Genomic DNA, 23275 nt, shown 5'->3' with positions numbered 1-23275 from the left:
TGTGTGTCCATGGCATGAAAATCAGCTTTTTGCGCCCTTAAGCCCGAATTTCTATAAATAGTTTTTTTAAACTTTCTTTTTCGTGTCATTTTATGTATAGTTTTCTCTTTTTTTATTTTTAATCATTGTCGCTTGGGGTTAGAGTTGGGCTTGGATGTCTAAAAATGTAACAAAGTCATTCTAACCCCAGCCCAAGCGACAATGGTAAGAAAATTGAAAAAACAAAGAAAACAAAACATAAAATTAAACAAAAAATAAAGTCGTGCAATGGACAAGAAAAACGATTTACGGAAATTTGTGCGAGTGACACACGACAAAGACATTCGTGCTCAAGGCAAGAAAAAAAGTTGAATTTCAGGCCATAGACACGAATAAATGCATCACATTTTTTGTGACTATAACACGACTTTCCATGAGATCAGTCTGGGCTTTTCACACAGCACTTAACCTCGATTTTTTTGTCATTATAAACCCTGATTTTAACCCTGGGTTAAGGAACATTACACACTTGCATTTTAGAAGCAGGGTTGTCGCCGAAATTTACTTTGCACGCTGTGCTAACGTTTTGTTTAACCATTTGAGGGAAACAAGAAAAATTCTGGTCAAAGGTGATGAAAAACTAACTGTAATAAAAATACACTCCAGGAGCTAATAAAGATTTGCATGGCAACCTATTTTGTCACTAATGCGGAAGTGCGAGACAATAAGTTAAGTTATTTAAAGATGCACTGTGCATTTCTGTCAAGAGATCCTCCTAAAAGTTACAATGTAATATACATAACTATAAAATGAGCAGTTTTTGTCTATATACACTGAAAAAAATGATTCATTGAATTTAATAAATTTTTTTAAGGTAAGTGGTTGCAATCAATTTATTTAAGCTACATTTAAACAAAAAAGATTAGTAAAGTAAAATAAAATATAAAACTTGTTTAAATGTAGCTTAAATAAATTGAATAAAATTAAATTCAATGAATCATTTTTTTCAGTGTACATATTGGGTTTCCTTACAAGGAAGTCACCATTTTGCACCGCCATGTTTCTACAGTAGCCCTAAACGGACAAAACGCTCTAAAGAGTTGTCTCAGACGATAACATGTTTGCCTTGTGAGGGCTACAGTAGCTTCTCTATGCGTTTCGAAAGGGAGGGGTGTGCTATGGACTGAGCCGTTGACTGCAATACGCAATCTCAACACTAGATGCCACAAAAATCTACACTCAGACTAAAGGCTCATACAGACTACATGATTTTGAAACGTAGGTCCGTACTGTGCGGTTCACACTACATGACTTGCTCTCTGTGAAATCAGGAGTGTTCACGTTGTTGAGCAGTTCACACCACACGACACAACGTGAATGCCCCACAACAGGAGGTAACGCACTACACGAGTTGAGAACAACTCTATTACCCAACGATTCTATCTTGTCTACAAACCACGTTCTGTCACGAAAAATCACGCGATAAAACAAACCGGAAATGACGAGAAACACGCGCGCCGGTAAAAACCCACAGAAGAAGAAGCAAGAAGACGCGCAAAACTTTTGTTTGTATATAGACTTCAGACAGAAATTAGTGCTGCAAACCGTTTGCGCAATGCAAAGCTGCAAAAGAAAAAAATTATAGAGATGTGATGTGGAGATGTGATGTGCTTAATCCCCCGCGATTTGCACCCGATCACACCCCGACCTGTCGGCGAGCGAACGACTTGTAAATCGGGCTTAAATCTGGCTTAAAATCATGTAGTGTGAACTTAGCTTAAATAAAGCATGCTACTGCTTTAAAGGTGCTGATGCAGCTTTAATTATCCAAATTATAACAGCTGACACAGCAAAAAGCACGTTAACTCTGGGTTTAAGAAGTGTGAATACCACGAGTTATCTCTTAACCCCTCTTTAGGTGTGAACAGTGTTCAGAGCGCGGTTTGGTTTGATAGTGCGAGTACACCCTTAATCGGGGTTTTAGAATAACACAGGGTTAACTATTTTAAGTGTGAAAAGCACTATGTGAATCAGTCTAAAGGTGTAAAGATAACACTATAATACATTGAATTCATAGATCAATGCAATGGCATGCCAAAAAGACACACAATGCCTGAAACCAAATACCTGAAGTCATTTAGATTTACAAATACAGCACACCCAAGACTTAAATCTCCAACTTAATCCCTTAAAGGAATGTAAAGGTCGTTCCTAGAGTATTTAAAGATGGCAGAAAAGCACACATCACATCAAACGACAATAGATTTTTTGTTCATTAGAGAAAGATCTTTTAAGCAACACAGCTGCATTTATGAGGACCTGAACATTAATAAGTTCATGTGAAATGATCATATTAATATTTATTTAAAATGGTTACAGTATAGCCTGAAAGTGTAAATTATGTTGAGGTTTTACCAGTTGGAGTAGCAGCAGGTCTCACAGGCCGGGGTGTGTTTGGCATTTTCAGAGGACTGATTGAAGGCCTCGAACATTTTGAGGATGTTGAAGATGTGTTCTTGCATCCTGCACCTACACAAGTGAAAAAATGTTTCACTTAAATTTTGGTAAAAGAACCCTAATGTAGTTGTAATTTACTGCACATTTTTACATGTTTGTGTAACCTATGGCTATATGAAATGTGTTACATTATTCAATGTGAACACTAAAATGTGAACTCGCAACGAGATCTCAAAGTGTTGCACCATCAACCACAGATATTATTTTACTCAAAAAAAGACCAAAGTCTCACAGGTTTCAGGACTATAACTGAACATCAAATCTAATGTACACAAATGCTTACCTAGTCTCCATGTAGTCGATAATTTTTTCACTTAAAGCTCATCTTTGAGCATCATACTAAAAGTTTCTCCTGACTATAATTTCTACATGCTTTAAAATTCCTTTTCCTTATTTAGTATATGGCTCATTGAATATTCTTTTTTTCTTTTAAATGCCATACCAGCTTCTAAGGCTATATTCATCTATTCATATAAATATATGAATATTCATATTCAATCAATAAAGTGTAATTAAATAAAGGAAGACTAGAAGATTTTAAAATTTATTTCCTCTAGAAATCTTAGAACCAATGAATTTTCAAATTAGCATCTGCCTCTACTCAATCACAAAGCTCAAACCATAGTTATGAATATGCTAATTAGTCCTGCCTCCACACTTTTGTACACATATAGATGCTAATTTCGGTAGTTTCAGACACATTACTGCCAAGTCTGGTTTCATAATGCATACATAAACTACACGTTTGCAGCACTAATTGTTCTTTAGTGCTGATGAATTACACACTGCAAGTGTGAGTTCAATGTGATGATTTGCTACGTCTCACACACACGTAACCAATCACAGGTGATTTTAAACTGTGGGAATAAGATGTCTTTGGAAACTTAAATATTTTAGGTTAAATACTCAACAATGGTGCGGAATAATGAATTTTCACATGGCTTGTTTTCTCTTTCCTTCCTTTTAAACACTCTGTCAGCTTCTAAGGCTAGAATAAAGTCTAATTATATAAAGCAAGACTAGAAAATATGTTTAAAATATATTTCATCCAAAAATCATAGAACTATGTTTGGATTAAAGGCGTTCTAAGCGAATTGGTGTGTTGATTTTTAAAATATGTTTTCAAACAAACTGAGCGTAGTTAACTCCTCCCCTCCACCTCTCTTCCGTGCTTTCATGAACGCGCCCAAACCCAACCCCCAAATCCTTCTTGCCGTTTATTGGCTGGAACACTTCGTTTTGTTTCGTGGTGCAGGTTTGGCCACTGTGTTTATATTGAAGTTTGTAGAGCCTGGGCTGTCTACAGAGATCACGTTTTTTTACAGTTTGATCAGCAGTCAGGCAGCAAGCAGATGTTTGCTGTATGTAACAAAAAATTGTTATGGTCTAAAACGCGTGAATTCGCTTAGAGCGCCTTTAACTTCATTAAAAACTTATTTGAAAGTATCAACAGAAAAAAAGGTTTCTCAAAGGTGACTGTTGGCGCACATTTAAGTCGTTTTGCACGCGTGTTTGCGACGTAATGTTTCCTCTTGGCATAAAATAACTAAAGCAATTATAATAAACTTTCAAAAGTCCAAAAAATAAAGTCGGATATGCCAATCCATTTATTAACATAAAGGAAAATAAAATACTTCTCAAATCAACTTAACTCTCAACATAAATCAACTTAAAGTTTGCCTACAGCACGCCGTGTCTCACGGTCAAAAACCATGCACCTCGCTGTGCGCCACACCTGCAATAATTAGTCCTCGTCTTATGAAGACTAGTGGCAGATCACAGCGCCAACCCATGCCAATATGCAGAATGGCTCCAACAGTGACAGAGAGGTAATCTAGAAAAATATATTTAATGGACAATGTATTCTGACAAGATGGACATTTTGGAGGCTTTTCATGGTCTGTCTTAAAGCATATTAAAAACACAATAGACATATAAATCAACCAAAACTTTACGCCAATTTTATTATTCAAATAACTTGCATATCCTAGTCAGGACTGTATGAGGTTCAGATTAAAGCTCAGAATCAGTGTTTGTGTCATTAAAGGCACAACTCATACCTGATGTTACACCTTTGGCAGAAGGACTCTGCAGTTTGCTTCTTAACAACATGGCCCGGTTAGATGAAGGTATACTCGAGGCTCCCACAGAGGACTCTGGGTGCTCTGAAACAAAAAATACAAATTAACCATCTTTCGTGGTTTCGGATCATGTTTAATTATTTTGATCATAATAACACTACGAAAGTCTTTCAATTGTTAGTGTACCACGAAAAGGAATACCTCAACTTTAACAGTATATAATATTTAGATGAAAATGTACATGCAAAAAAGGTTCCCTTTAACAAAAAATCTAGTTGCTGAAATCCATTTATATTTACATTCACTCATTTAGCAGTCATTTATCCAAACCTAAACATGAAGGATCTCCACTTACTTCTCCATAATCGTGTCTTAGACTTTTTGTGAAAAGCAGCCAACAAAGGAACGATACAAAAGCGATATGATCCAATAAGGAGGCATGTCAAAAGAGTCGGATCAAACTGAGTGCAAGAACTTGGCTGGTGATTCAGAGTGGAATTGGTAAATACCAACTCTGAGAATTCAATCAATGTACCTCTATTTGAAGACATGACCGTCCACAGCAAGTTAAACATAAGAAAAAAATACAACATCCTGTACTCTGCACTGATAGATCCTCATCATTTCATGTGCACTGCTTTCTCATTATGCCTCCATGTGAACTGAGATGGAACAAATCTGACTCGCAGACATCTGTGCAAATGTACAACCTCACCCATACAACAACAAGCCCAACAACCAATGAGAGAAAACCGTTGAAAAGATAAATGAGAATCACTGTTTAGACTGATAAAACTGTACTATTTTTATATATCTGCCCATCAAATGGATTTTATTTCATATAAATCACTGCAGTCTTTAAGCAGTACTTAAATGAAAAAAAATCAGTTCTACTTAATAATTTGGAAGAGATTTAATGCTGGGATTTGAGATTTGGGGATTTAAGGAAACACTGACCTACTGTAGCAGAGAATGTGGGTCAAGCCGAATGAGGGTTGCGCCTACCCAAAGTAACCAATGTCCATGTTTTTAAACCCTACATTAGGCATAGGCAAGTATAACACTTTTTAGGATAGTGAAATGTGTTCTACAGGACAAAACAAAAGCTATATAGAAATGAGATTCAGAATTTTTTTTGCAAGTTGGGGAACCCTTTCATCTGTCCAAACAAGGCAGAATTATTTCATCAGTAATCTGCAGGAATCTCACCTTGCTTTAGATGTCCATTTGCCCGAGAAGCAATGGAGCTTTTAGGCTGCGTTTTGGGTTTTATGGGCAGTTTGGAGGCTGACGCTGTTAGTGCCGCTGTAGATTGGGTGGGTCTAGACTGGGCTCTTCCTGAAACAGGTCAAATGGATTTTGTGAACAAGTGACAAACAATAAATCCATTTGGGTTGCAATGATTTACAAGCATAGCATAAAAAAGATTACTTAAAATGGACTTGAAAAAAGAATGTTTATTAAGGGGCAGTTTCCCAGACACAGTTTAGATTAAGCTAGGACTAGGCCTTAGTTATAAAAGGACATTTATGTAGCTTTTACAAGCAGATCTTACCAAAACATCTTAATTGAAAATTGCTTGCCCTACAATACCTCAACATATATCAGTGCCATCTTTTTGTCTTAAGACACCTCAAACATGCATTATAGTCTGTGAAAAAGCCCCAAAGTGTTTTTTTTCTAAAGGGACAATGATGTGTCATATGGGAATAGAAGGGGTTAAATTATTGGGAGCTGGACATAAACATACAAATCCACCTATAAATACAAAATGTGTTGCAGGAGAGAGAGAACTGCAGGTAACTACAATGTAAAGTTGTATCCTCTCCTTTGTCCAAGAACTCAATCTATGTTTTACTAAATAAAAAAGGCCATCACCAATATGTACAGTGCATTATGCCCTGTTGTATGCATTCAGATTAACATTATCAAATACTGTACAATTCCAACCATATAAATAAAAGCTAGTGCTGCAAGATGTATTGAAATTACAAAATTATTGCAGATTATCATAATGGTTTGCAAGAACTGAAAACTTTGAGGTAGTAAAATCAACACTGGTTCTCAAGATCCACACCTTAATTAGGTAATCAGAAAAGCAATACTAACAAGTGTAAAAAAATGCTATGTGTAATGCACTTACCATCAGGTGTGCAGAGTTGAACTCTAGGTGAAGGCATGTCAGAGTTATTTCTTTCATCTTTTCCTACCGCCCCAAGTTTGAGCTTTGACGCAGCTGAGAACGGAGGCCGAAGGCTTGCACCTGGAATCCGAGCACCAGAGGGTCCTCCTTTCTTGGCCGGGGATGGATGAGGGCCAAGCTTGCCTTTGCTCCACTCACTAATTGGTGTTTCTGCAGCCGACTTGGCAGACACCGCCTGCAAGAGAACCTCAGTTCTAGTGACTCAGCGACAACTGAAAATACGGTTTCAATTCAATTGAATGCATATACTCACCAACACACTAGATTTCAGATTTTTCCCACGAGCCTTCAATGACTCGTTCCCTTGTGTATCTTCTTTAGAAGACTCAGATCCATCTGGAGTTTTGGTTATCCCAGTCTGATTCTGAGAACCTCCTTTAGATAAAACCTTTGGGGTGGCTAACCTGTTTAAGATCACATTCACCCGTGGATTCTTTTCTTGCGATCCATCTTTAGCGGTTTTGAAAGACGTAGCACTTTCAGACCATCGCCGGGGACGAAATTTTGAGGCAGGACCACTTTCTTGGCAAGTGGATGAGCGGGTTCTTTTAGCCGCATTGGAACTCTTTACAGTTTGGGATGGGGTTGAAGAGGTACTGTTTGCTGCAGCAGTGGACTTATTAGGAGATGACTTTCGATCATCAGAGTTATCCATAGTCTGGATTTCATTGCCTTGAAGAACGTTGCTTGAAGCCTTTGAATTTTGTGTAAGTGATGTCTTAAAGTTGGTGGCCCTTGACATAATTTTAGACTTTATGTTACCGAAGTTAGGTTTGGGAAATTTTTTAATATCTACCTTGTTGGTTTTGCAAGCTGCCATCAACGACTTAGGTTTTTGAGAAGCAGCGCCTTGCTGCTTATTGATGACTTGAGCCATCGGGCTCACTGAATCACCTTCATTTTTTTCAAGAGGCGAATCAGAAAGAGATGGAAGACAAAATGTCTTATTACTAACAGACTGAACTGGAGTTGATGTTTGAGCATTGCCACTGATGTCCAAATCCTCAGAAGCCATAAGCAGAATCGTTTTCCCCTCCACTGGAGTTGAGTGATTAGATCCACCCGTCTTGCAAGACAACTTTTGCAAATTTTTACTTGAATTCTGATGAATGGGTGTGACACATTCATGCTTCCCAACACTCAGGAGATGAGCCTTTTCTTCTGTCTCTCCTTGAGAGTCAGTGAGGCATGATGGCATTTGAATCAAATTTTCCTCTATGAGAAAGGTCTGATTGCATGAAGGTAGAATGTAGGTACACTCCAAGCCTTGATTCTTGGGCTCATCCTTTGACACCTTAGCTGAATGTTCTCCTTGAAGGCCCTCGCAGACATCAGGTAAAATCCCAGAAAGCACACCGACCTCAGAGGATATATCCAAAGAGGTCCTGGACTCCCCAAGCAGAGAAACGCTAAGTGGCTGGTCAGTCTCATGCAAGATGAAGCTGCTTCCCCTCATTACCATCTCACTAGAACTCACCGAGCAGCTGTTCTCACTGGAAGAGGTCTTTTCTTTATCTGTGCACATAAAGGTGTCGAAACAAATTGTGTCCCTTGTCTTTAAAGTTCTTTTCGATGTGGCTTCCTCCATTTCTACATCAGCAGGACTGTCTGAACCTTCATAACTCCAACTGCTAGAGCTCTGCACTGAATCTGGGGAGTCCTCATTAGGGCAAGTAATGTTATTGCCATTTTTGTTCTCAATAGAGAAAGTAAGATTCATAGCCTTATGCATGGTCTCCATGCCCTTGCTGCTCTCAATGATATTGCTCTCATCAGTATTGTCTGAACCTCATTTGGTTTTAAGAGAATTTAGTGTTTTTTGTCCGATTTGAGTGAAGGCCTTTATCTGATTCAGAGTAAATGTTCCTGCAAGAACAAAGTAAAGGTTTCAAACACACATGCAGAAATTCGAAACCATCCTCTAAATCTCTAGACTACATTATGCAGCATTATAAAAGGACATAGGAGTGACTACTTGTCAATCCTGTTGTTTTGTTGGCTGAAAAAGCATGCCTTCTTTTCTGTGGTAATGTTACATAATCCACTGACCAACTTCCAAGCGTCATAAGGAACTGATCTCCTATTAAATTCTTTATACGTTTACTAGAGATACATTAAATATAAAATAGCCTTGTCTTATCAAATTCCAGCCCTTTATAATGTTACTAACTGTTTTAAAGGACAAATTCGGTATTTTACACTTAAAGCCCTGTTTTCAGATTGTTTATGATGAAATAGAACGGTTTTGACTGAAATTTGGACATATGATGCTGGCCCGAGAATTTTCGGGGGTTTGTTGTATCACCCCCACCTCTACAATGGCTGCATAGGTGCACTGGAACAATCCTTCCTAAAATGCATTAAACTTTCGTTTACAAAGACGTGAAACTCACCGAGTTATCAGGGGTGTTCACTGATATGCTCACACAAAAATTGCTGCAAAAGATGCTTTCCAACGGGTTTTATCGTAGTTTTTGTCCAACTCCATTGACTTGTATTAGGTGTGCTGTGAGTTACGGTATTACTCCGGCGCCGGAAACGGAAATGGAGTTGTTTATATTCTTGCAAAGGTGGATTATCGATACCAACTGGGCTGGAGTGTCTATTATTCAAGCTTTCAACGGAAGAATGTACGGGTGTGAGGCGTTTGGAAAAATAAGTCCACAAGTTTACAACGAATGGTAAAACAACTGTTGGAAAGCATCTTTTGCAGCGATTTTTGTGTGAGCATATCAGTGAACACCCCTGACCACTCGGTGAGTTTCACTTCTTTGTAAACAAACGTTTAATGCATTTTAGGAAGGATTGTTCCAGTGCACCTATGCAGCCATTGTGGGGGGGCTGATACAAAGGAAACCGAGGATTCTCGGGCCAGCATCATGTGTCCAAATTTCAGTCAAAACCGTTCTATTTCACCATAAACAATCTGAAAACAGGACTTAGTGTAAAATAACGAACTTGTCCTTTAAATATAGCATACCATTTTGGTTTATTTTTACTACAAAACCCCATATAAACATTAAAGGGGAAGAAGGGAATGGTCAACTATAATAACACATTTTTTTATAATTTTGTAGTTAATACCACCTAATTAATGCAAAATCTTAATATGTGGAAACTAACAAGTACTTTAGAGAGCAAAGTTCACATTTAGTAAAAAATACTTTTAGTAATAGTAACTTTGCGGTCTAGTGGCCTGGATGTAATGTGTTGTAAGTCTAAGACAGATGAGTGGTCAGGTGGAGACTGGTAAGGGGTCAGTGAGAAGGCATGTATTTAGATAAGCTGTCCTGAGTGCAAGTGAAAACACTTCACTTTGTTTAGCAGGGCCAGATGTACAGAATACAATACCTCACCAGTCAAACCCCTTTTTCAAACACAGAGGACTTGCTATGGATTATCACACATGCTAATACTTGCATAATGCATCAACCAGATTGATGACATTTTAGTTTTAAGATTATAGTATATTTAATGAAAAACAAATGCAGTCTAATGAAAGTAAATATGATCAATAATTATAGACCCCTTCACAGTTCACGTCACAGGCGGTTCCCACTGCGCATGTCGGGGTCAGAAAAGTCATGAGTTTGGCAGATTGAGTTGCGTATTGGCAGATTGAGTTGCGTATTATTCGGTATCGTCAAAAATGCCTACTTGCGTCGTGGACTTTGAAAATCGGACCAAGTCTGCCGTTAAGTTTTTCGGGATTCCTGCAGAATCTCAAAAACAAAAAATACAACACCTGTGGCTGCAAGCCAGTAAACGTGCAGACTGGGACAATGCAAATATCAAAGAGGCTTGTATTTGTAGTGCTCACTTCATTTCAGGTAAGTCATCATTTTTCAGCCCTGTTAGATTAAACTAGAAAGCCTAAATGGTATGAACAGTTTGACCCCATGCTGCGCGCGCACCCGATAGTGATTCAATGTTTACAAACCTTGAAGGGGTCTATAATAATAATAATAATAATGATAATGATGATAATGATGATAATATTAATAATAATAAAAAACATAAAATTGATAATATTTCTATAGGTAATAAAGCTTCTCTGTATCTTTAATTCTTGGGTTCCCCCTCTCTAAATTAACATTGGTATACTACTCCACATGGGTCAAAGGGTATGGCATGCTTTTAGTCGGCTGAGGGGAAGGGCTTGCATGCTCTAATGCACTTTGTTCAAGTACAGTAATAATAAAAGGCCAGTTAATGCAGATGCAAGACAAGCAACTTGCAAACAATTTTGTTAAACAACAGTAAAACATTAATGTAACAAGGATTGAATGTGCCTAGTGTTTCACACGGTTATACAATTTCAAATAGTATCAGAAATGACAGATCCATTATTTGCTTTCCATGTAAATTTGTCGCCAGTGACTGATTGCCAAAAAGAGATTCTCACAATCTGTAACAATCACTTGAATGAGTTACTGTTTAATTTCATAGTTTACTGCTCAGTTTAGTACCTGGCAAACAATGAACAAATTCCATTCATTGCCATTATGTTCTGTCACCTTACTTGATGTGAAGACAAACAAATTACAAGAACAGTGCACAAGCAATCAATTCAGGTTTAAAAAAAAGGCAAAATCAAGATTTTTTTCAGCTCGCCGACTAAAGGTTAGCTTAGGAACCAACAGTGTGCTTAGTCATTTACAGTCCGACTCATGCAAGGGCTGGGCATTAAAGAAACAAGAGTCCTCCTGTTAATGCTTCACTACTGCCTGGAGAATTATTAATGGATGGGTCTCATTTCATCTTGAAAGGAACCTCAAAATTATTCATTAAACTCTCATAATAGTGTCAATGAAATACAGCAGTTGATTCTTGATGGTAAAACGATAACCTAACAATATTATTCTGGAGAACAAGCCTGGAAATAATTTACATATTAAACGGTGATAGCTAGAGCACTGAATGGTTGATTTGTTTACTGATAAACAAACACACGGCATAACAAACAAACCTGTACACTTTAAATAATATGACTACTAAATAAAAACATGCAGTAGCCCATTAATAAATCTTAACTGATAAATGTATACATATTTTAAAAATGAAGTCATACTATGAAAGGTCCACATGTAAAAATATAGTTCATATACAGTATGCCATTGATATCCAAGTGCATTAAATTAGAGAAAAGACGGCCCTACCATGCACAACTTCATGTCAGTTCAGCGAATCCCATTCAGGCTCCTGCAGCACTCCGAGACTTTCATGTCTCAGTATCAATCCTATTAGTGCTGTGGTAAACACTACACCACACAGTAAACGCATTGCTCTGCTTGTGGGCGTATATATGAAGACTGCCAACACTAACCTCTTTGCTCCTCAATACCCATCAGCTTCAGTAATGCCTTCAATACCTCTACTGGCCTGCAGCAGTGGTCTCTCTCATAGGAATGTCGCACAGTCCGTGTTACTATCAGCACGCTTTTGGGCTGTCCCAGCATACTAAAACACGCCTCTACTCGTACAGCCCTGTTCAAGTTCCAGCCTGGGCCTTGACTGAACCTACAGTACTATAATGCCGCAAGGCTAACTTTACAGGGGACGGCAACTGGTTGCCCTATCCCAGACAAGCCCTACATGGGGGAGTGGCCAAGGCATGTTACACCAAAAACAGCATTTACAAATGTTAAGCAGTTAGTAACTTTTGTTAATATAATTACTTTCTTTTGGAGATAAATGAAGTGTTAAATAGTTAAAAACACAATTTTGAGTATGTTTGTAAATTCTTAATGAAATTATATCATCGTACATACATCATTTGGACAATGCAAGGTGGCTAATTCGCATTAATTCAAACAACAAACATACATCCTGGTACATTAGGTTTGGAGGCAGGGTTAGGCGTGAGGCATCATTATTTTTTCCTAATAATTGTACGTTTTGTACACCATTTACAAATTCCCGTGAGATCAGGTTGGGAAATCCCTAATCTTGGCTAACAACCAACACCAAATAAGTGTTGGCTGCTGGGTTTCACTGTTGCTAAATGGGTTATAAAATGAGATTAGTCTCAGTCAAATCAAACTGTAGACGTCAACACATAACAAACCTACTTCGATTGGGTTTATTGTCCAATAGATTTTACATTCTTGAAGTAAGCAATTAAATGATTTACTGAAGCTCCTTGAGCAATAAGATGCATACAAAAAAATATATAAAACAATGAAAAAAGCAACTCTTAAACAAGATCAATGAAATGTCATGATGACTATGGTATATTTAAAACAGTAAGTTTTATCTTTTTTTAGAAACATCCTGCAGATTTGTCATCTTTATCTATTACAGATACACCACACGTCATCAAACATGGATTTGTAAGCAGCACTTAGTGTTCCTGCATAGCTCAGTCTGTAGAGCATTGCATTAGCAGAACAAAAAGGTCATGGGTTCAAACCCAGGGAACACACATACTGATAAAATGTATAACTTGTAATACACTGTAAATCACTTTGGATAAAAGTGTTTGCCAAATGCGTAAATGTAAACAATAGATGTCTATGCAGGCACCTGCTGTGGAATTTAAAGTTTTACGACCCTTGAGCTTTTTCTGAACACCAAACTAAAGGTCAAGACATGCACACCCTACAGTATCGCACACTTTTTATTGCTTTCAATTGGGTCACATCATATCTACACTGGATGCCAAGAAAAGCGATTAAAAGAACCTGCACAATACCCATTCTGAAATTTCTGTAGACTGCATACTGCATGCAGTCTTTTAGCTTGATTCTCTGTGTGGTCTGCATAGCATACATACACTTTCTCACACCCAAACTAGATAGTAAAAAGCAAGACTAACATTATACATTTAAAGAAATAGAGTTCCAATCAGAGTACTTCTAAAAAACTTCCCAATCCATCAAAAACAGAGCTGCTTCCAAAATGTAAAAGGTGACAACAACAAACAAACCCATTTAAAATGCCTTCAAATCAAGTAACTTGTTTGTGCTCGACTCATGTTGCCTATGAGGTCATAACTCCCTAAGCCATAATCTATTTCCTGATCCTGCCTTTAAATTGTCTTTTGCACCTGACAGAAACACATCAGAGCCCTGTGCTGGCAGCCCATCCTATAAATAACACACGAACTAAACAAAGTTGTAGTTAAGGGGTGTAATATACAAACTCATAAAAAGCTATGGAAGAGTATTTATTCTCGGCGTTTACAGATTTAACTACGTTTGAATAAGTAAAAAACAAAGAGAAGTGTTTGTTCCTAAAAATAATTGCTAAAATGTAAACGTGGTCACGATATGGTTTGGAGAAATAGTTCGAATAACCTGCTGTAACTATAAGGGGTGAAACGTAACTAAATAAGTAAAGGAGCGCATTTTGTCAGAATAAATGTAACGGTTTAAACGTCCTCCATTTAACAAAACAGCATATTGTACTCACACTGGGGATCGCACGTTTGATTAGATAAATTCATCGGATTTCGTACCGTTAACAGCAGCGCGTGCACCGCACAGGTAAGAGTTCAAGTGAGTCTCGAGACCTGTTTAAATAACGTCACAGCTAGAGTGACGCATGCGCGACAGTTCTAGGGTCGCAGCTTAAAAAAAAGTCCGCAAATTTTGGCCAATTTAAATTTAATTCATGTTTTTATAACTGCGATGCGATTATTTTGCTTTTTGAACTCAAATTATATTTAAGTTTAAAAATATAAAAAACATGTATTTTTATTTATTCTTAACGCCATTTCAGCTTCTATTGATAAATGAATAGCGATAAACGTTACACAAATTGATATATATACACGTTGGGCATTTGTCAAACTCATCTGCATGTCTTGGCTCGTAGGAAGGAAACCTGAGTAACTTACCCGGAGTAAACGCACACTGACACAAAGCCATCCGACCCAGCTGAGGCTCGAACCGACCTCATTGCTGTGAGGCAACAGTGCTACCCACAAATAATTTCATTATTACTTTATTTATTTATTTATTTATTTAGGCTATTGATTGATTGATTGATTGATTGATTGATTTAATCATCTAATTCCAATAATAAAAACTTAAATAGTTAAGAAAACGTACCATATAGTGAGAAACACAGCCAAAGGGCGCAGAAACAAAACTTTATTTAACAATATAATGTTATAAACTTTTATAATGTTATAAACCTCATGCTAGTGAGGAGCTTTTGAAAGTAAACTTACGAGTAGTTTTCTTATAAGCTTGAGTTTAGATATCAATACAAGGACTAAGCAATAAGTCTTAAACATCGTTAGGCTCAAAGCTTGCTGGTCTGATCTTCATTTGGACAGATTTGAGGGAGTACCACCAGCCGTGCCATGGGTACCACACTATCCCATCATCAGTGACTGCACTGTACGGACCTCTGTGGTAGAAGCCATTCAGATTTGCAGAGTGACATCTAGTGGAATAAAAGTGAAAGAACGTACTTACAGTATGCATAGATGATATACAGCTCACTCATGTATATAAGTGTAAATGACATCATATAGATTAAAGGTTTTAGGTTACTATATATGTGCTTTTCTAATTTTATATTTCTGTATTGTATATTGCAATGCTAATTATATTGTATTGTTGTAATGTGAATGTGTAGTGCTGTGGATCTCACCCTTTTTTAACGTCAAGCAACATTTGAAGGCCCCTACAATTTCTGCCCAATAAAACATTCAAGAGCAAGAGCTTGACATAACTAGAGCTCAAATGCAAACCCTCTGACATGTTTTCTTGTAAACAAGCACATATTTTTTTTATCCGACTCTTAATGAATTCTGCCAACAATCTGGTAATGCTGAATGGCCAGGATTAAGTGGATTTTAAACGATGAACGTTTAAAGTGACATGTATAATACGTCATTTTTGATGGAGGTGGCGTTTCGAGGTTTTTAAAGCTATCTAAAGTTATCTAAGGCCCCTGTTATAATTTTGTTGTGTCCGAGGGTCCCATAGAACTTTAGAAATTTACTTTCAGGAACAAAGCTGTCACTGGGGCAGTACCCTTTTAAAAAAGTACACCTTTGTACCAAAAGAGTGCACATTTGTGCCTCAAATGTCCATATTGGTACCAAATGTATGCATTTTTGTACCTACTGTACTGTACCCTTTAAAAGGGTACCGCAGTGACGACTTGTGTACTATTTTTTCTGAGAGTGTACAAACCTGTTAAACCACCAGCCACCTTTGTCTTCCATAGCACAATTGCGATCGTAGCGATCATTATCCCTGTCTCGTGTGCTGAACTTCATTCCTTGGTGACTGGCCCACCATTGAACCTCAGGATGGTAACTGCCAGAAAGAGCATCACCTGCATTTCCTGTGTATTCACCAAACTGGAGCTGGTAATGGTTCTGAAAAGATCAAACAACATTGTCGGTCTAAACTAATTACCATCAAATATAATAGTCAAAAAATCTATAAATTACTTATTCTATATATTTATCCACAAAATTTTAAATACATAAAAGATAAACCTGTTCATTGTCCACTTTGAACTTTTTATACACTGCATAGCGATGGCTGCCGTCAAAGTCTTCTAGATTGATTCTCAAGATGTAATCATCTGCAAAACAACTTTTATTTTAGTGAAACAATAAACAATGTATTTTCTCAGAAATATTTCTAATAAATCCTATGAAATTTGATTAAATATCTAAAAATAACAAACCTTGGGATGTCAAATAATGCAGATTATCATTTCCTAACCAGAACTCTCCATTAGCAGATTGCATGTCACCAAATCCATTTTTGTAATCATTCCAGTCTCTAAAAAAAAATAATTGAACTTTTAATTCCTGAAACAACTTACATAAGCAATTTTAATTTTTTTCAAACAAGCCTTACCTGTCAAATGACTGGTTACCATCTGAACGCCTTTGAAAGACTGCCCATCCACCCCCCTCAGTCATATCACAGTATACCCGGATCGGTGTTGGATTAGTCAAAGGTTTAATAGTGTAAAATCCACTCTGTTTGTGGCCATTTTTGAAAATATGAGCACAGTCTAGATATGACAGATTAATTTTTGTTAGTACATTATGTCATTACAGTCCGACAAATGCAACACACAATATTTAGTGAACACTCTAAGAAAGGATGTGTTACTTTTTTACACATTTGTTTTGTTTTATGCTTTTAAATGGGACATATCACAAAAAATCTGACTCTTTCCATGTTTAAGTGCTATAATTGGGTCCCCAGTGCTTCTATCAACCTAGAAAATGTGAAAAAGATCAACCCAGTAACTTAGTTTTGGTAAACCATTCTCTGCAAGCATGTGAAAAAATAGCTCATTGAAATGTGGCTCCCCTTGTGATGTCAGAAGGGGATAATACCACCCCTTTATCTGCACTATCCAACAACGCCACTGCCATTTAGTGCAGAGATCAGCTCATTTGCATTTAAAAGGACACACCCAAAAACTGCACATTTTTGCTCACACCTACAAAGTGGCAATTTTAACACGCTATAATAAATTATTTCTATGGTATTGTGAGCTAAAACTTCACACACATACTCTGTGAATACAAAAGATTTATTTTACATCTTAAAAAAGTCTTGTGAAATGTCCCTGTTAACACATTATGTGTAATTGTAACATATTATGTGTCATTATGTGTTGGTTTTGTGTTTAAATAAAACACAAGTTGTGTTAAAAATAAATGTATTGTTTCAATAACAACACAGAGATTTATGGATTCTGGGACAACGCATAGTGTGTTGTCCCTAAACTAACACAGGTGTGTTGTTTTAAATACATCCATTCTAAGAGTGAATGTCAGCACTTAATAAAACGAAGTAATGACCCTTGTATTGTTTATCTCCCAGGTCATAAAATTTGCCCTCGCTTATAGAGAGTTCATTGAGATTCAGCAGTCGTTGGATAAGCTGTTGTTGCTTTGTATCACGCACTTCCAGACTCTTCAACTGTGCACGAAGGCGATCTATCTCTTCTTGGCATTTGTCATCTGACTAAACACACAAATGCACACAAAAATATACAGTTTGACTGTTCTACAAACTAAAACCTTTGTAAAATACTTTTTTAGTTTAACAATTAATTTCCTTTACATAAACATTCACAAAAGAAGCAGAAAGTATTTTAGCAAAAACTTACAGACTCTGACAAATCCAAAGTAAACAGCATCCAAATCATTAGAAAAATTGACATTTTACATGTACTCATTTTAATGCCGTATTTAATCTTGTATCAGAGCTCTCAGTTCAGTTCATGCACAAAAGAACAACTACAAACTCGACAACATGTAAAAATGGTTCTGGGGTCTGATCTGGGTGCTGTTTTAAAGTTCCTGTGGTTGGATGTTCGCTGCTTTGAGCTGAGTCATGTGGAACAAAACAGATGTGTGAATAACTACAAACAGGTCCAAATAAAAATAGGAGTCAAAAACAAAACTATACTATACATCTGGAATTTATGACAAATTTGATTCTTTCGATTCATTTCAAAAGATAAAAAAATGTAATAGCACTCCAATTTAGAAATTATTTTGAATTAAAGTATAGAGTATTATGCAATTTCTATACTGTATATATTTAAAATGTGAAAAAAAAAACAATATTCTCTGCACATTGAGTAGTTGAAAGAAGTATGAGCTGCAGGAATGAATACCTGATTTGATACAGCCCTAAAAAAGATAATGGGAAAAATATGCGTGAAGCACATGGTTCATTACACTTATACTAGACAAAAAAGTGCTTCACTTAAAAGTATTAAAGGGGATATATCATGAAAATTAGACCTTTTCTATGTTTAAGTGCTATAATTGGGTCCCCAGTACTTGTATCAACCTAGAAAATGTAAAAAAGATCAACCCAGCAACTTTGCAAGTTTTGGTAAACCATTCTCTGCAAGCATGTGAAAAAATAGTTCATTGAAATCTGACCCCCTTGTGATGTCAGAAGGGGATCTTATTATAATCATACCGCCCCTTAATCTGCACTATCCAACCACGGCACTGACATTTAGTGCAGAGATCAGCTCATTTGCATTTAAAAGGACACACCCAAAAACAGCACATTTTTGCTCACACCTACAAAGTGGCAATTTTAACATGTTATAATAAATTATCTATATGGTATTTTGAGCTTAAACTTCACATACGTACACTGGGGACATCAAAGATTTATTTGACATCTTAAAAATATATAATATATATATGACGAGTTTGTCTAAACATTATTTATTATTATGTTTTAATTTTGTTTTATTGCGCTACTTAGCTGAATTTGTTTAGTTATGAAGGCTTAAATCAAAACAAACCAACTGCAGTTTGATTGATATTAATTGGAATGCACAATCAAAAAACTAGTGTGTATGTATGTAATGTAATGTATGTAATGTAATGTGTGTGTATATATATATATATATATATATATATATATATATATATATAGTTGAATTTGAAAGTGCATGATTAAACATTACAATACACATACAAACATAGACTGTAAAAAAAAATTGGTTTAGCTGACACCATTATATTGACCACATTGATTGATAACAGGTCTGATCTTTATCAAAGCAAAATTTTATTAGGTAGCAGTTTTGTTTAATACATGACCTTCTTTGGAGAACACTGATTCAATACTTTCAGAAATTAGGACCCATTCTGTTCTAGACTTGCCATAATCCTATGACCCATAAGCAAAATTCCATAAAGAAAAGCCTAGCAAAATAAACCTCAAATATCATTACAAGTTACAAAAATACTCTTCAAAATTATTTCCAAAATACACTTCCATAGAACAGCAAAAGATTATTAAAGAATAACACAATAACGATTTACATTAATTTAACACACCCACATGTAGAGCAATAATTAGAATACACTGAAAAAATAGATTTCTATTGAAAATGTGCTTGTTAACAAGACATGCTACAATGGCACAAATAATGCTGTGATAAAGTTTCACTTGTAATGTGTCCCTGTAAAAACATTTGTGAAATATCAGAGGTAGTGTTGCAATCGTCACCATTTTCAACAAGTTCCTAATAATCTAACCCTGCAATGACCAAAATCTAGCACAGCATTCATCAGTCGGTACTGGCAGATCACCACGGTGTGCATGGATTTGGGCAGTCTCTGACATACGACTCTAGAGTTCCTGTTGAGACTTCCATGAGTGATGTGTAAGTTGTCAACTGTAAAAACAGGAGAAAAATTAATTTCATTATCATTACATAACCCATCTGGTAATACATTTTAAAGGCACAGTTACCTTATTAAGGACTGGTTTTGTTGAGAGTACATCATATATTGTTGCCAGAGAAATGTTCTGTGGGACAACATATGAAAAAAAGTTCAGTTTCTGAGACAATAGGCTTAATGCCCAGCTGCACTGCTTCCTGGGCTTCGGCCGGCTCCTTGTTTCCTGTCTGCCATTGTTGGACGGGCTGATTAATCCAGGTGTGTCTGATTATTGTTGTTGTGACTACTAGGGTCGGGCACGCCTGGATTAATCAGTTTGTCCAATAATGGCAGACAGGAAACAAGGAACTGGCTGAAGTTCAGGAAGTAGTGCAGCTGGGCATAAAGCCTATTATAACTAGTAATGGTAAAATTACTAATTATTTGACACAAGTGACACATACCCCTTGTGTGGTTTGATTCATGCATCTCATCGCTGGTGTTCTGCGGTCATCCAAAACCATAGGCTTTTCCCAGTGGTCATAGTTAGTTTCCAGGACGTACCATCTACCAAGCTTCATGTCAAGTCTTCAAAATCATCAACAGCAAAAATTTCAAAGGCAAATTAAAACACTGAATTGACATTTTATTTTTCCACGTGCCACGATTTACTCACTCCCAAATGTCCAATGTGTTTATTCGAGTTCTTGTTATCACACAACCCTGCCCAGTTTGGTTACCGCCCAAGATGAAGTAAGCTGGTGCGAGCAATTCTGTCTGAGAGAGCTGGTTTTTGGCATCCTCATAACTATTTGGTGAAAAGCGTGATTATATTTAAAGATGATTTTGCATTGTTTTTATTAAGATTATGAGTATATTTTAACACCCATCTTGTAAGTGTTAAAGGCAAATGTAAATCTTTACAGAAAAGGAAGGAAAACTACGATCAGGTACACGAAAGTGCAATACTGGAAGTTGTGGTTTTGGTAGCATGTCTTAGTAAGAATCAGTTCTGGTTACCTGGTAGCATTTTCCAGGACTTTGCGAGTAAGGAAACTCATCCACATTCCATCCCTCTTTCCAAAAATCCATTCCAGAATCCCTGTGAGAATTTATAATGTTATCTAGCCAGTCAACCATGAAGAAGTCTTATTTTTACTTGCTGTTTTAGGAGAAATATGTAGTATATGCAGTAGCTGGCAGTTTTTTATAAGCCTAAAACATTCAAGAAGGATTTTTATAAGCATTTTGCTTAAAATTTATTTGGAACGAGTCAAGTCATTTATATGAAGCCTTACCTATGTATCCACCATCAATGTTGAAACGCTCATTCATTGTTAATGTCAATTCTCCCTACAACCACAAAAAAAATAAATAAACAAAACAAATCACCAGTTAAAGTCAGTGTCATTTTTACATTTTTTTCAAAAAGAGAATCATAATATTTTGTTACTTTCATACACATACAGGTCTAATTCCAGTGAGCATGCCAACATATCCAGCAAAGGTAGTGGATTTAAAGACTGTTTGGTTGTCCCTTTCAAATTGTACGTTCACCACAAGAGGCTTAAGCTTCTCTGTTAAAGTCCAGGTTTTATTTTCTCGATCCCACCTTTAGAAAAAAACAAAAACATTTATATCATTCTTATGACATGAAATAGTCATTTACTGTATACTGCAGCCAATTAATTCAATGTTAACTGTAAAATGCATATGGCAACAAAATAGAAACAAACACATCCTACCCCATAAACAATCCAAAATCCAAATTACGGGCATGATAAATATTTCCTGAAAAAAAAAACTTGGTAAACAAGCAATTCAGTTTGTTTAAAAAGTAAAGGGAACAAGATTTGTATTTTCTTACCCTTAGGGTCTTCTGCAACAAGTGATGTGCAAACAGTGAAAACTTCATAAAAAATATTGAACAGCGCAATCTCACCCAGAGGGACATATAACATTTTTTTAATAAAAGCCCTTATTTGTATGTTTAGAAGTTTTACTACAGAAAACCTTACCCAGAGGGACACCAGAAACCGCTGCTATTCCTTTAATCTCTTCATTGAAAGGGTATGGAAGTGTATCCACAAGCCAAGGCTACAAACCATATATGAAATGATTCATAGCAAAATAACAGTGAAATCAATATATTCACAAAACCCTTAAAACGTAATTTAACTGGATATATACCATTCATTACTTACCAGCTCTTCATCCACTAAATCAATAAGTTTCCCTTCGAGAAAACCCTTAGCCATGTTTTTCATCGTCTGTACCATTGCTATCAACTGAAAAGCAACATAAAGCATAATTATTGCTTTATTGAATACAAACAAACAGCCCTTAAAGCATCTTAAGCAGGAAACCTATCAGCAAAAATTTCAAAACCAGCATGGTGCCTAAAGAAAACTTCAGCAGATCACAGAAACCTGAATATGTCACAGATTAAAAGTTATTCAGGTCATTTCTCACCTCTTTGTTTTTGTCTTTGATCACTTGTATCCACCTCTCGCTTGGAGGTAAATTGAGATTGACAGTGTACCATGTCACATTTCCTTTAAACCTATGCATTTAACATTAAAAGAGATGGGAATAATAACATTATATTATCTTAACATATGTGTAGCATATAAAAATTTAAGCTTTTCACAGTAATTGAATAATGTAACATCATGTACGTTGGTCCTTTAGGTGGGTACATATCAGTTCTGCAATCCTCATCAATCTGCCAAAAAAAGACAGTCACAGTCATATGATGATTGTGACACCAGCAGCAAACCAGAAACACAGCTCTTAAAACAAGCTAATGCACCTTACAAAGCAATATTATGACTTTGAATTAAATCGCTGCATTGACGCTTACCCCTCGAGCAACATGTGACAAGATATATAAAAACAAAAGCCCAATACAACGAAAGAAATTTAGCTTCATCGTCGCTTCTCCGAGTTTTTCAACGTTCTCTCTCATGCCGCTACGGAAGCAGAGAGGGAAATAGCTGCACGACGGAATGTACCACAATGTATGGGGGTGCAAACACATAAAACATTTATTTGTGAACGTTAAAAGAATGAATAGATGTTTTGGTTACTCTAAATATAAAACAATAGATTAAATTAAGTAGTAAAAGTGTCGTTTTTGTTCATTGTATATTTCATTTGTGCTTGTTTATGAGTACACTACAGCGTAAAACTACCCCTGAGTCTTGTATCTCGAACATAACAAGAAAGTTCAATGCCATTCATCTGCTGCTAAACAAGCTGTTCCTGTATTATTTCTAGCGCTAGATCAAGGTACGACGTGCTTTGTCGTTTGATTTTCTTTGTACTTTGTCACTTTGTTTATTGACGTTTATATTG

At 36.4% G+C, this 23275-nt stretch overlaps 3 protein-coding genes across 7 annotated transcripts in view; all 3 read right to left on the bottom strand.

Moving 5' to 3' along the window:
* Positions 1–14343, bottom strand: part of mtus1a (microtubule associated tumor suppressor 1a) — a 39672-nt gene extending 25329 nt beyond the window's left edge. For 2 of the 5 annotated variants that reach the window (XR_008637280.2, XM_055177753.2), the window contains exons 1-6: positions 14194–14303; positions 7034–8646; positions 6721–6955; positions 5787–5915; positions 4557–4661; positions 2395–2508 (exon numbers count right to left, since the gene is read on the bottom strand). Coding sequence is in view for 4 of the 5 variants with exons in the window: in XM_055177753.2 (XP_055033728.2) it covers positions 2395–2508; positions 4557–4661; positions 5787–5915; positions 6721–6955; positions 7034–8521 (2071 nt within the window). In the remaining variant the exon portion in view is untranslated. The other 3 variants (XM_055177756.2, XM_055177755.2, XM_055177754.2) reach the window with 3 other exon arrangements.
* A 564-nt stretch (positions 14344–14907) lies between these two features.
* fgl1 (fibrinogen-like 1) lies at positions 14908–18073 on the bottom strand. Its single transcript, XM_055177757.2, has 7 exons — positions 17887–18073; positions 17576–17741; positions 16614–16773; positions 16438–16535; positions 16244–16332; positions 15933–16120; positions 14908–15174 (listed from the first exon to the last, which is right to left on the bottom strand). Exons 1-7 carry the CDS (start codon positions 17953–17955, stop codon positions 15015–15017), a joined length of 930 nt encoding a protein of 309 aa, XP_055033732.2. The 5' UTR covers positions 17956–18073; the 3' UTR covers positions 14908–15014.
* A 1224-nt stretch (positions 18074–19297) lies between these two features.
* Positions 19298–22933, bottom strand: asah1a (N-acylsphingosine amidohydrolase (acid ceramidase) 1a). Its single transcript, XM_073854178.1, has 14 exons — positions 22782–22933; positions 22597–22643; positions 22391–22481; positions 22123–22206; positions 21932–22015; positions 21786–21855; positions 21664–21709; positions 21386–21530; positions 21217–21271; positions 20939–21020; positions 20595–20726; positions 20383–20506; positions 20010–20066; positions 19298–19932 (listed from the first exon to the last, which is right to left on the bottom strand). Exons 1-14 carry the CDS (start codon positions 22884–22886, stop codon positions 19843–19845), a joined length of 1212 nt encoding a protein of 403 aa, XP_073710279.1. The 5' UTR covers positions 22887–22933; the 3' UTR covers positions 19298–19842.
* Between the last annotated feature and the right edge of the window lie 342 nt (positions 22934–23275).

Source organism: Misgurnus anguillicaudatus, chromosome 16, assembly GCF_027580225.2.
Source record: "Misgurnus anguillicaudatus chromosome 16, ASM2758022v2, whole genome shotgun sequence".
Classification (NCBI taxonomy): Eukaryota; Metazoa; Chordata; class Actinopteri; order Cypriniformes; family Cobitidae; genus Misgurnus; species Misgurnus anguillicaudatus.
The sequence above is the reverse complement of the archived record's forward strand: the minus strand, read 5'-3'. Positions and strand labels throughout refer to the sequence as shown.

Excerpts from the sequence above, each read along its gene's own strand:
- fgl1 (XM_055177757.2), bottom strand. The coding sequence starts at position 17,955 with ATGAGTACATGTAAAATGTCAATTTTTCTAATGATTTGGATGCTGTTT. Across the intron at positions 17,742-17,886 it reads CTTTGGATTTGTCAGAGTCT|TCAGATGACAAATGCCAAGA; the intron begins GTAAGTTTTTGC and ends TTGTGTGTTTAG. Across the intron at positions 15,175-15,932 it reads GGTGGCTGGTGGTTTAACAG|ATGTCACTCTGCAAATCTGA; the intron begins GTTTGTACACTC and ends TTATTCCACTAG.
- asah1a (XM_073854178.1), bottom strand. The coding sequence starts at position 22,886 with ATGAGAGAGAACGTTGAAAAACTCGGAGAAGCGACGATGAAGCTAAAT. Across the intron at positions 21,272-21,385 it reads TGCTCACTGGAATTAGACCT|GGAGAATTGACATTAACAAT; the intron begins GTATGTGTATGA and ends TTGTGGTTGTAG. Across the intron at positions 20,727-20,938 it reads GTCCTGGAAAATGCTACCAG|TTATGAGGATGCCAAAAACC; the intron begins GTAACCAGAACT and ends TTCACCAAATAG.